Here is a 14,280-nt window from a genome sequence, read left to right on the forward strand (position 1 = left end):
CGAGGAGCAAATTCATTCCTGCTCTCTGCTGCTGCTGCTGAAGTCTCCTGAATTTCAGGTGTATCGGTTTTATTCTCTGTTCCATCATATTTATCTATTATTTATCGCCTTTTCCTGTAACTTGGTTCATTCCCATTTGGAGCCCTCTTGTGTTGATAGTCTGCTGACACCATATTCTTTGGAAACTTGAATTTCAAGTCAACGGCCCCTTTGGTGGGCTTATTCCATATGAATTGGCTTCATCTTCTGAATAATAATAATAATAATAATAATAATAATAATAATAATAATAATAATAATAATAATAATAATAATAATAATAATAATAATAAAGGTTTTGAGATGAAGATTTAAAGAAAGAATAAATTGTGTGCTTGCAAAAGCACAAGAAACCATTCTGGAAAGGGAGTAATGTGAATAATAGGTCAATAAATTAATCCATTTTTCTCATGCTTTTTGCTTTCTCATCATAATTAACACCATTATCTTCGCTGTTGATGTTATTTTCATTATGATTTTGTCCCTTGGCGCTCCGAAGAGAGAAATTATCTCGGAAACATCTCCTAATGAACTGGTTTCTGCAAAACAGCTTAAGGTCAAGGACTAACGCTTTTAGTTTTCTGTAAAAGAAAACTATTGTGTCGGCTTTGTCTGTCCGTCCGCACTTTTTCTGTCGGCCCTCAGATCTTAAAAACTACTGAGGCTAGAGGGTTGCAAATTGGTTTGTTGATCATCCGCCCTCCAATCATCAAACATACCAAATTGCAGCCCTCAAGCCTTAGTAGTTTTTATTTTATTTAAGTTTAAAGTTAGCCATGATCGTGCTTCTGGCAACGCTATAGGATAGGCGACCACCGGCCCATGGTGAAAGGTTCATGGGCCGCGGCTCATACAGCATTATACCGAGACCACCAAAAGGATAGATTTATTTTCGGTGGCCTTGATTATACGCTGTAGCAGCTGTACAGATAACTCGGTTGCGCAGAAAAAACCTCGGCGCATTTTTTACTTGTTTCTATTAATTAATAATCATTTTTTATATTAAATGCTGTTATTAGACGAAATTAGCATTAATCCTACAAGATATTCCTTATGTCAAGATCACGGAAAAGAAACTTGTAACAATATTTTCTGAAAGAAAATTAATTCATGTATCGGGGTTTTTACACAAAGCAGTGATATGGCAGACATTACCACCAGCATCGAATTATCTCTACACAAAGGGACAGATGCACTGTTCAGAAGTGCAGCGATCATTAATTACAAGGATGCTTTGTAAATTTTATATGAGATTCATAAATAAAAATCAAAAGCACAACGTAAAGGATTTAGCATATTAGAGTTATTTTCAGATCTCTAGTGGTTATTATCAAATTTCATGTTATCTTAAGCCAAACTTCCGAGTTAATATCTTACCTATATAAACCTCTCTCTCTCTCTCTCTCTCTCTCTCTCTCTCTCTCTCTCTCTCTCTCTCTTTAAAAATTTCATGGCATCCTAAGCCAAAATTTTAAATTTAATATCTTGCCTATACAAATCCTGCATTCTCTCTCTCTCTCTCTCTCTCTCTCTCTCTCTCTCTCTCTCTCTCTCTCTCTCTCTCTCTCAGGTTTCTTCTTAGCTATCCACTTATTCATCTAATCTGTCTGTGAATCTGACCTCTTCTAACCACTTTTGTGTATTGTTTTACGCATCTCTCTCATATCAATTCCTAGATTTTTTTAGCCAAATAACTTATATCTGTTGTTCACACACACACACCTTTCTTGTTATCCTAAGCTAAATCGTAAAATTTAATATCTTGCCAACATAAAACCCCTCTCTCTCTCTCTCTCTCTCTCTCTCTCTCTCTCTCTCTCTCTCTCTCTCTCTCTCTCTCTCTCTCTCTCTATTTTAAAATTTCATGGCATCCTAAGCCAAAATTTTAAATTTAATATCTTGCCTATACAAATCTTGCATTTTCTCTCTCTCTCTCTCTCTCTCTCTCTCTCTCATCACCTTTCTTGTTATCCTAAGCTAAAACGTAAAATTTAATATCTTGCCAACATAAAACCCTCTCTCTCTCTCTCTCTCTCTCTCTCTCTCTCTCTCTCTCTCTCTCTCTCTCTCTTCTCTTATCAAATTTCTTATTATCCTATAAGCCAAAACGTAAAATTTATTATCTTACCAACATAAAACCTTCTCTCTCTCTCTCTCTCTCTCTCTCTCTCTCTCTCTCTCTCTCTCTCTCTCTCTCTCTCCTCAATTTTAATCCTTTCTGCAGCTAAATATACCCGTTTCCGTAAATATTTGACTTTGAGTGACATAATGAAAAGCAGTCCAACATTTCAGAAAATAAAAACATATACTGTTCATACCAGAAGGAGTATAAATTATGAAAATGCGTATGGTACCGGAACATAGATTTTCTCTTAAGTAGCGGGGTATTAATAGAACTTTCTCTTCTCTTCAGTTGTGGGGTAATACTAGAGCTTTTTTCTCTTCAATAGTGGGGTAATACTAGAACTTTCTTTTCTCTTCAGTGGCGGGGTAATACTAGAACTTTCTTTTCTCTTCAGTGGCGGGGTAATACCAGAACTTTCTTTTCTCTTCAGTGGCGGGGTAATACTAGAACTTTCTTTTCTCTTCAGTGGCGGGGTAATACTAGAACTTTCTTTTCTCTTCAGTGGCGTGGTAATACCAGAACTTTCTTTTCTCTTCAGTGGCGGGGTAATACTAGAACTTTCTTTTCTCTTCAGTAGCGTGGTAATACTAGAACTTTCTTTTCTCTTCAATAGCTTGGCAATCATAGAACTTTCTCTTCTCTTTAATGAGAGACACATTTGAAAAAAGATCGCCATTTCGTCTATGAAATGTTAATAATGCAACGTAATTCCATATATACCAAATAAAAAACTAATATATATTTTCCATTATTGTATTATTGTTCCGCTCGTAAGAGAAAACAAGTAAAAAATGGGCCGAAGTTTCCTCAGGGCAATCGAGTTTTCTGTACAGCCACTACAGCGTATAAGCAAGGCCACCGAAAATAGGTCTATCTTTAGGTGGTCTCTGTATAATGCTGTATGAGCCGCGGCCCATGAATCTTTAACTATGGCCGGGTGGTGGCCTGTCCTATATCGTTGCCAGACGCACGATTATGGCTAACTTTAACCTTAAAGTAAAATTTAATGGGACTAGAGGGCTGTAATTTGGTATGTTTGATGGCTGGAGGGTGGATGATCAACATACCAATTTGCAGCCCTCTAGCTCAGTAGATTTTATGATCTGAGGACGGACAGAACAAAGTACGGACGGACAGACAAAGCCGGTACAACAGTTTTCTTTTACGGAAAACTAAAAGTAATGGAAAACGATTTTTATGGATAATCGAAAATTCTGCCAAACTCATTTTTTTCTTTCTTCCATCACCAACCACTAATCCTAATTTTCGTATTATCTCTGTTTGCAGCTGAAAGCCTTCACGTTATAACATTCTTTTTTATATATATTTTTCATTCGAACATTTTCATTTCCAGCCAAAATCAATGGCGCCGACTGGAAAACCAAAAATGAGGGAAAAGTAATCCTTGTTTTTAGTCTCTCGGAAACTGCTCTCTCCTCCGCAGATTTCACAATATTCCGCTCGGTGGAGTTTGACGTAAAATTTCATCATTTTTCAATATTTGGTGATGTTTTCTTTTAGCGGGGGGCTTGTTACTGCTAAAAATCTCACCTTTTTTCCTATTATTTCACGCGTGGTTTTTTTTATATTGGAACAGTTTTATACCAGATATTTAAAACAATCCAGTTTCTAAAGCGCTGAACATTGTTGTCGAGATTTTTAATTATGTGAAATTCTGCAAGGGTGGATGCAGAGGTTAAATCTAGACCAAGTTTAAATAAAATGGACAAGTAGCGAAGTTGAGGAAAGGGAAAATTGCATTTCTAAAGGATTTCACGGCTATCTTCGTATTATTATTATTATTATTATTATTATTATTATTATTATTATTATTATTATTATTATTATTATTATTAAGATGAACCCTTTTCATACGGAACAAGCCCACCAAAGAGGCCATTAAGTTGAAATTCAAGCTTCCAAAGAATATGGTGTTCATTCGAAACAAGTAACAGAAGGTAATGGACAATACAGAAAGAGGAGTTCAGTTACGAGAAAAACAGATAAATTAAAATTAATAAATAATTAAATGAAAATGTAAGTATATTATTAAAAAACGAGAACTGTTTTTAGGTAGCAACCCGTTGCGTCTTCACTTGAACTTCTGAAGTTCCAATTGCACGACATCCCCAGGGAGGCTGTTTCACAGTTCATAGAAGTTCATCTCTCTAACATTAAATTATCTTAAAAAGTCAGATTATATAAACAATGAATTAACCTCATGTGACTAGTATGTGGAAAGCTGCATAAGCACGTTTCTCATGAAGCTAAATTCTTCAAGTCTAGACTAATAAAGTCGTTGTTACTTGTAAAAGACAATGGTTGTGATCACCGATGCTTGGGAAGCATAAGCCTAGAAAACATGTTAATAAAAGACTCAATAACTTGAGTTACTTTTTTTCATGAATAATTATACTTGGTACTGATTTGCAGATTTGAGAAAGTAACTAAGATTACTCTTAAAACTTACATTGTGCTGTGTAAGACATACCATAGTCTCTCTGATTTGACCTAGACTATAGGCCTAATTACTATTGCCAGCCAAACGAAAGCCAACTGAATAATTTTTCTTGGAAGATGCAGATCCATCCCTGATTAACTGAACTGCTCTACTGAGGTTCGTCTCTTTCTTATTCTAGTTGATTAACTTACTGCTAAAAAACTGGTTAAACTTTAACTTCTTAAAAGTGCTTCATTTATAACTATCTACCAAGAGCCTATTACTCATCAGAAACGAAGCACTATTTTACTATTTTATCATTTTTTTTTTTTGCAGGAATCTTTGAGTGGCCTCTAATAACATGTACGTACCATGCATTGGCCTAAGGAATGAGGCTTGCAACTTCACCCTAATGAATCAACGCTCGGAAATTTGCAACAGAAGTGACAAGTCTGTAGATGGCGTCAGCTGATAGCAACGAGGCAGTCATACCGACAGAGTTAGTGAGTACCTCAGAAATCTTTCAGTCTGTTTAATCATTTATAGATTTTCAGTAATGTGGGTAACAATGCATACATACATACACACACACACACACACACGTACACACACACACACATATATATATATATATATATATATATATATATATATATATATATATATATATATATATATATACTATATATACATTTACATATATATATATATATATATATATATATATATATATATATAGTTATATGTATACATTATATATATAGTTATATATATAACTATACATACATACATATATATATATATATATATACATATAAATTCTTGGGCATTCGAGCTCCCAGCTTCCAGAAAATTTGACGAATCTCTGACGATAGCAGAGACAAAAACCTCTTTAAAATGTACCAAATGATTTTGACTTAGACAGCAATTAAAAGCTCATTAATCTTATCAAGAAATGTCAAGAGCTTTATCTTGGATGAGATAACCTACACGTTTCCTTTTTTGTACCCTCCAAGATGGAGGACTCATTGGCCCTTTCTTAGATCTCTCTCTCTCTCTCTCTCTCTCTCTCTAAGAAAGGGCCAATGAGTCCGCCATCTTGGAGGGTACAAAAAAGAAAACGTGTAGGTTATCTCATCCAAGATAAAGCTCTTGACATTTCTTGATAAGATTAATGAGCTTTTAATTGCTGTCTAAGTCAAAATCATTCGGTACATTTTAAAGAGGTTTTTGCCTCTTTATTTAACTAGGATGACGGATTCATTGATCCTTTCTTAGAGAGAGAGAGAGAGAGAGAGAGAGAGAGAGAGAGAGAGAGAGAGAGAGAGAGAGAGAGAGAGAGAGAGAGAGAGAGTTTGTCTCTTGCTCATAATCCTTCACGATAATTGTCATAAACATTCCCTATATTTTTCATATTTCATGATAGATGTCAGAAAGGGAATATATATATATATATATATATATATATATATATATATATATATATATATATATATATATATATATATATATATATATATATATATATATGTATGTATATATATTTATATATATATGTATATATATATTTATAAATATAAATATATATATATATATATATATATATATATATATATATATATATATATATATATATATATATATATATATATATATATATATATATATATATATATAATTAATTACTTTACGTTCAAGACAAATTTGTCAGCACAACATTTCTATCGTTAATGTCATATCGAGAAGCTAAACTATCAGGAAGTTTTCACACAACACTTCCCAAGTGTCAATAATAGGTTAATTACATCAAGATAAAAGATAATTAAGTGCAAGTAAAAAATGCGCCGATGTTTCTTCATCGCAATCGAGTTTTCTGTACGGCGTATAATGTTGTATGAAACTTTCAGTCACGGCCCATAATACTACTGGGGCTAGAGGCAGACGAACAAGTAAACTTATACATTTAATCATACCGAATATGTATTATTTATACATATTCCTCAGTCTTCTTACTTCTGCAAACGTGAAATCACATCACTAAAATCTGATAGGCTTATAGGCCTATTACTCAGTTCATGGCGATGTGCAATTCTGATTTACACTGTTGCAGCTGCAACTCATGTTACATTCTCAACTTAGAGATTGAATATCCAATATCTCTCCACCAGTTTGTTGCAAGACCATTTATGAAAATGCCTGACCTCTAAACGACATATTATCAGAAGAATGACTTCGAATGTTATCTGAAATTGAAATATAGTCCCCGATCTAATCGTATAGCGCTGATCTCTCAGAAATGTTTCCTATTGCTACGATGCCAGCAAGGAACGGAACTACTGTATGTATCACATGCTCATGCTCATACAATGTTGGCATTGATAATATGATTTGACCTTGAAAGTATCAAGTTGAAAGGTCAAACATTTTTTTTAACTAATATAGGAATAGGAGGGAAAGGAAAGGAAAACGAGGGAAATTACAGGAATAGAAGGGACAGGAAAGGAAAGGAAAAGAGAAAGGGGAGGAAGAAGCGTGGCTGACACGTAACGGAAGTCATAGACTTACTTCATGGAGGTTCTGGTCTGCTAAAAGTTTAATGTTTCACTTACGGCCTGCTCTAGTAGCCCACCAAGAACCCATGCTGCTATATATTTCCAGCTTGATATAAAAGAGCAAAAGCCGTAAAGGAAGCCGTACTGTAAGTTAGGGAAATGAAAGCCGTTATTTAAGAAGGAAAATGAATTTTAAAAAAAGGGGGGTTGTTGTTGTAACGGCTATAGTCCAGGGGATCTGCTCAACCCCGTCAATATAAACCCTGACATAAAATGGAAGAAACGGAGATGGAGCTGGATATGTCTCTGCTATTTCTGTGTGTCAACAGCATATCTCCACAGTGATGAAACAGATATTGATGATGACAGTGAGTTATTCCTCTCTGGTGAGCATCGATGACGACCTAGTACGTACCATAGAGACCAGGTCGTAACTGACGCCTCCTCTATTACCCCAGTTTTAAAGCAATGAGACCCGACAGGAGAGCACTGTAGCTCATCAACCATCTATAATAATAATAATAATAATAATAATAATAATAATAATAATAATAATAATAATAATAATAACGTCCGCAAAAAAATTCAACAGATTTTTTCTCAAGTGATTTTTTTTCACGAATCTCGACAACTTATCTTGTCCTGGCTGACAAAAAAGTGAGTCCACAATGTTTTTTCATATCTGTACTGAACACACCCGTCCATTATAAGATCCCCCCTAGGGGTATAGCGCTATCAGTGAACCTCATGCGATGCACTGTAGGAATTAATTAAAATTCTTTGCACCGTTCCTTCGGCCCCTACCTGCAACCCCTTTCGTTCCTTTTACTGTACCGCCTTTCATATTCTCTTTTTTCAATCTTACTTTCCACCCTCTCCTAACAATTGATTCATAGTGTAACTGGGAGGTTTTCCCCCTATTACACCTTTCAGACCTTTTACTGTCAATTTCCGTTTCAGCGCTAAATGACCTCATAGGTCCCAGCTCTTGGCCTTTGGCCTAAATTCTATGTTCAATTCACTCCAATTCATTATAAGATCATTTATAAAGCAATAAATTTATTGTGCATTTAAAGCCTAAGGGTGGAAAAACTGAGAATCACCACCAGATCTTAAAATTCACACCAACTCCATGGATTTACTTAGCATTGCAACTGAAGTCTAGATTGCCAAAGTCATTGATGCTTGAATTTGAGTTATTTGCCGATACAGTTTACAATGGGACTATTCAATAATTAGATAGGAAATAATTTATCAGTTTAGCGATGTCTTTTGATAACGAAGAATGAAAAATGCAAGATTATCATCTTTCTTGAAATCACTACGATGCCTTAGAGAGACAACGAAAGAATCTTAAGTTCTTTCCTTATCTTCGTATAAATGAGGAATTGCTATTTCTCTCTTTTCTTGTGCTTCGTAAAGACAGACAACAATAACGGTGGAACAAATTCTAAATTATTAATACAAAGCTTAAAAGACCTTGGTTTTATATATATGGTGAAGTATTTTCATGCTTTCATGCGTACACAGTAACGTAAAATGAGAGTATTAAGAGTTTCAACATTTTCTACGCATACCATTAAAATCAACCATTACTTTACAAGCTATTATCCTAATAAAATGCATAAAAGAAACAGAATTATGCTGTTTTCGACGAAAGAAAACTTCTAATGTAAAAGCTTGCATATAATTCAACATTTTGAAAAAAAAAAAAAAAAATTTATAGATATAAAGCCATAAGTTGTCAAAACTAAGCCTAGGTTGTTGAAACACACCTTACCTTTAAATCATGTCGACATTCATCAGCAAGCCGTCAAGCACATATCACTGATAAGAAGGTAATTCATAAACCTGATCAGTAATTCAAAGTGTATAGACACCCAATAGGCCTAGTGGGACTATCAAAATGCACTTCGTCTCCCATTCCTTCTCTTTACTCAACTACACGCATCAGCCAGGCCACAAGTAGCACTGAACCTCATTATTATTCTTCTGTCTAATACTTCTTCTCTTCTTTATCATCTGCCGAGGCCAAATACGTTATCGCTGACCTTAGGGAGAAAATAAGTCTTTATCGATGCCCTTATCAGTGCTCACGTACTGATAATCGGTCTTTAGGTGATTTTAAAACTTTCAGAAAGTTGGGAAACTCGACTTTGTGGTCAGATCTAAGCAGCCGTCTTGCATAATCATCGTCTGGGCGATAAGAAATGTGCTTTTTTTTTATTGCCAGATTCATTGGCATATTTCGAGTTTTCTTGGGATAATTGTCTGTACAGATTCTGTAATCATTAGGCTATTCACTGACACATCTTTGACCACTTAACTTTACAAAATTACATCATGGAAATATGTTTATATATACTATATATACGAGTATATATATATTTTTTTAAACTGGCAAAATGTTTTAAGAACCAGAACACGTGCATTGTTTGCTAACAAATGTTTGGCCTAGTAACTTTATAACTTTACTTTTGTGTAGGGATAAATATCGACAATGGAAGTATACTTATATGTCTTTTTTTAAGCTGGCAAATGTTATAAAAATGAGAAAATACGCATTCTTTTATCATATCCACCCACGAGAAGCCATTTTCTTTTTCTTGCAAGTTTACACAAAAATCTGGAGTTAGGCTATAGTCAAGAATGTGGTTTGATGCAACGGTTCTGTGACCATATAGGACCCAGTGACATGATAGATTGGATTAACGGTCTGAAGAATTAGTAAGTCTGTCAGGCCAGACTTTCACAGATTAATAGTCTGTAACCATAACTATTTGTTTACAGAATAGAAAATGAATGCATCACAAAAAATTGACTCATAGTGTTTGTGAATTTTCTATAGTGGTTCTCGCTGTAAGAAATAAACTTGCGTTTTCTTCTATATAGAACAACGGCGTTTTCTCTAAGAAGTATTTAAGTTAATGTGATGCCTCTTGTACAATCTTAATCTACAGGGCCACGCAAATTTTTAAGCATAGTATTATTATTATTTATTATTCAGAGGCCCAGGAGGCCTTTAACTTTAACTTTAATTAACAAAAGATGAACCCTAATCATATGGAACAAGCCCAAAGAGGCCACTGACTTGAAATTCAAGCTTCCAAAGAATATGGTGCTCATTAGGAAGAGTTGCAGACTGAGAGTTTTATCTCAGAAATAATTTTTCGGTCATGATTTTATTGCTAAGGTAAATACGCTCGAAAACTGTGTATCTGAAACAGAATTAAGGTAGTTATAGGCCTATTAGCTTTTGAGTGCTTTTCTTTACATATCTCACGCTAGTTGACCACATCTCGAGAAAAGAGGAAAAGTAAATTGAATTAAAATTAGCCAGAGAAAAAGACCTCCCCTCTAAAATTTTGAAAGCAGTTGTTCAAGGGATGAATTTGTCAAAGGAATTCACTCACTGGCATCTGGTAATGTAGCAAGTGTTTAGACAGGCCTACATGAGTTTGTCACAAAAGTCAGTTAACAGGCAAATAGGTATTGTAAAAAGGATATGAAATGGGGAAAAGTTACAAGAGACGAAAAAATATGCAGAAGGAAAACAGATAGAAAAATATAGGACAAGGTAGTCTATTTCACCGTTGTTGTTTGTGCTATTCGCTCCATGTCTCTCTCTCTCTCTCTCTCTCTCTCTCTCTCTCTCTCTCTCTCTCTCTCTCTCTCTCTCTCTCTCAGTGAAGCGGGTGTTACTAATGAGAGAGGGAGAATTTCTCCGCTGAACTCTGTGTTCAAGTGGAAAAAGTCTGTTAGGATAAAATTTGAACTTGAAAGGTAGAACATTTTCATAAAAAATTGGCATGACTACTAGGCTACAGTATAGAAATTCTATACAGTTTTTAATATCGGTTATCTCCATGTGGTATTACAGGCTTTTTGTGTATTAGAGAAGATAACTATTAATAGACATTTGAGTTCAAATGCTCTATAGACGTGATCTTCAAGATGGGAGAGTGAATCTATAATAGACCTACAGCAGACCTCAAATTCTGTGATCCAAATTAAGTAGGCCTAGGAATCATTACCATATATTTATGTATATGACATAAGAGTCGTGCATGTTCCATTTCCTCTCACATTTACATTAGCAATTTGATAAACCTTTACTTTGCTTTGAGTTGGGAATATACGTAGCATTAAGTCATCATTCAGGGCACAAATGTCTCAGCCCACAGATTACAACAGTAATAAGTATGACTTAGCTTTTAGCCAATGGTGCCTAATGTTTGGTCATTTCAAAACAAATGTTATCTCTTCCAGGAGGATATTTATTTAATTTGGAGGGTTATAAACTAAGTTTTCCATACTAATTCTTTTATTGTATATATATATATATCTCCTGTAGTTTCAAAATTTCAGTGGGTCTAATTCAGCTATAGTGAAAAAAATGAAGCCGGAATGGAGGTACAGTAAAAAGGCTAAAAACTTGAGCAGCTAGGAGCCAAATGGATGCTGCAAACAACCTTTGGTAATGCCTACAGTACACCACGTGAGGTGCACTGGCCCCCTTAGGGGTTTTGTGTCACACTTTCCACAGCAGTACCACTACAGATGCCTTATAGACCTACATGTTGTCTCCACGACATTATTCTTCCTTTTATAGAACATTTCTAAAAGCTGTAGAGAGTTTGTTGTACAGTATATTGCTTTTAACGTATCAATTCCTATTACTACCATAATCACTTTCAGTTCATTTCATTCTTGTAAAGGCTGTGATTTGTCAGTTTTGAATCGTCTTCTAATTGAATGTTTTTTGTTTTATTCGTACAGTCTCAGACCAAAAAGGTACTTTATGTTCAGATTTGTATAGAATTGGGCATAGGACTTATCTAAGTGATTCTGATAAATTTGGTGATAAAATCATTAGTCTCATTGTGGTCTCTTAGATATTCAAATGGAGGTGTTTGTCTTGTGTGTAAGTGGTAGATTTCTCATTCAGCTCTATGACTATTGTAATGAGGAATATGTTCTGTGGGATTATTTTCTAGGAAAGAATTCAAAATTGGAAAATTCTCACTGATCTATAGGTCTTCACATGTTCCATTCACTGATGATAAAGTTCCACATGTTTTTCAGAAATGTGTTTTTTTTTTTTGTCACTGAGACAGACAGCACAGATTATTTGAGTTCATGAGCTGTTCTACTATCAAAGAGTAATTTCCTACGATACACTCACATTTTATCATACATAAGGCCTGTACAGGTACAGTATAAAAACTATGATTATATTATGTAACCTTTTAAACAATGGCAAAGTTCCAATGAATACTAATGACAGACAATCTTGCAAAGGTACAAAGAAAAAATATTAATTCTGAAACTTCTTTATTCCAAAATACTAAAAATTCTCATCACTTACAACACACAAAAAGTCTTTACCCAAACCACTCAAGGAAAATAATCCATAATTTTTTTATTTTAAAGAATTTTGTTTCATACAGATCTCTCATTTTACTTTGGTATTTATTACTGCTCACAGCTTGACCAGTTAGTCAGTACTGTCATTTCCTGAAAGAGGTCCTAGTTTTATTCTCTCAAGTGAGTCACATCCACTTTCAGGTAGCTCCCTACTCCCTACAGCTTCATCTGATACTGTTCTGAGATTCTGTGAACTGAAGCTGCTTAATAAGTCCAATTATCTCAACTTTCTGGTGTCCTAAACATCAGCACTTTGACCTTTTTTGCCTTTACTGTGCAAGAAGAGCATTTAGGAGACTATACTCAATCAAAATGAATGTCTAGATGTCCTCATTCCCTCCTGCCCATGTGGCATGATCAGTTCCTACTCTTGCTCTGACATAATCATAAGTCCTTGGATATGATTACGTATACCAGCTACACTGGAGATTGTTACCTGGCTTCTTGCGAATGCCAATGTGTCTCAAGTCTGTCCCGAAACATTTGTTCAAGTCACCAATCTTTCCTATCACCTGGTATCAACATCTGTCATAAATCTGACAATAGCATCAAATCTTTGCATTGAAAGAGTTCTTGTTACCCATATCACTGACTGCATATGAACTTGTGGGCTTATTAAAAGGTGCTCCTGTATCTGATACTTGCTGTGTGTCAAGATCACATATCTTCATCACAACACCTGGAAAATTATCTGATAAGCCACCAGCACCTGCCATAAGTGTGATGTGTTATATGTAAGGCAACCATAATGGCTTCAGAGTCGTCTGATACCTTATGCCATTTGTATGACCCTGTGTGGCTGCCTGATGTGACACAACTTGCCAGTGGTTGCCTCACAGTTGCCTGATGAGCCATAGTTGTTATGCTCAACTCAGGTGCTTTAGTGTTTCTGTCATGATGCAATGACATAATGAGTAGTTTCAGTACCTTGCCCCTCGTCACAGCATATCACTGTATGCTTGAAACCTATTCCTCTTGTAAAGGAACTTCTTCTGCACTTGCTAAGAAATTAGAACATTTTTCAAGTATCTTGAGTTCAACAAATTCATGAATTTCAGACTGCCTTAGCTCCAATGTCAAAGAAATGTATAGCTTAAAGTTTTCTATTAAAGAGTTTACAGAAGTTCTTTCTTCAACTGAGGCCAGTGCCCATGGGGAAAGACACAACAGTATATGAAATACTAAGCAGTAGTAAGAAAATCCTAAGATCTCTCTTAAAAAAAAATAAGATACGGAAGCCTAGTATACTACCCAGGAGCTGGAAAATTCCTGTATCATCCCTGTTAAGAAACCAGAGACAGATGCCTATGAATCTACTAGTTACATACCAACTGTTCTAACCAAGTGGGTCTATAAGCTAGTGGAAAAGATGATTAACACAAGCTAGTTTGGAATTTGGAATCTGAAAGCTTACTGTCTCAGTCCCAGTTTGGTTTTTAAAAGAACTGATCTAGACCAACTTCTTAGATCATACAATCAAATTCAGCAAGATTTCTCTATACAATGTCAAACCAGCTAGGTTTTCCTTTATCTTGAGAAAGCACATGATATTTCCTGGTAATATAGCATAATCCAACAACTATACAGAATTATATCCTTGGTGAAATGATTAGATTCACTGATACTGTTTTATCAGGCTAATCCATAAAAGAAAGAGAGGGATACACTCTTCACAGGCATTTTATTCAGAAGGGAAT

General features: G+C 35.0%; 2 protein-coding genes across 2 annotated transcripts in view; both read right to left on the bottom strand.

The window, feature by feature from the left end:
- LOC136828786 (uncharacterized) overlaps positions 1-9,350 on the bottom strand; it is a 38,683-nt gene extending 29,333 nt beyond the window's left edge. Inside the window, exon 1 of the mRNA XM_067087012.1 lies at positions 8,937-9,350. The gene's annotated coding sequence lies outside the window, so the exon portion shown is untranslated. The remainder of the gene's footprint in view (positions 1-8,936) is intronic.
- Positions 2,466-2,840, bottom strand: LOC136829044 (merozoite surface protein 2-like). The gene has a single exon (XM_067087429.1). It carries the CDS (start codon positions 2,838-2,840, stop codon positions 2,466-2,468), a length of 375 nt encoding a protein of 124 aa, XP_066943530.1.
- Positions 9,351-14,280: the final 4,930 nt, after the last annotated feature.

This window comes from Macrobrachium rosenbergii, chromosome 43, assembly GCF_040412425.1.
Source record: "Macrobrachium rosenbergii isolate ZJJX-2024 chromosome 43, ASM4041242v1, whole genome shotgun sequence".
Classification (NCBI taxonomy): Eukaryota; Metazoa; Arthropoda; class Malacostraca; order Decapoda; family Palaemonidae; genus Macrobrachium; species Macrobrachium rosenbergii.

Bases quoted from the DNA above. Each gene is read 5' to 3' on its own strand.
- LOC136829044 (XM_067087429.1), bottom strand. From the start codon at position 2,840: ATGGCGATCTTTTTTCAAATGTGTCTCTCATTAAAGAGAAGAGAAAGT.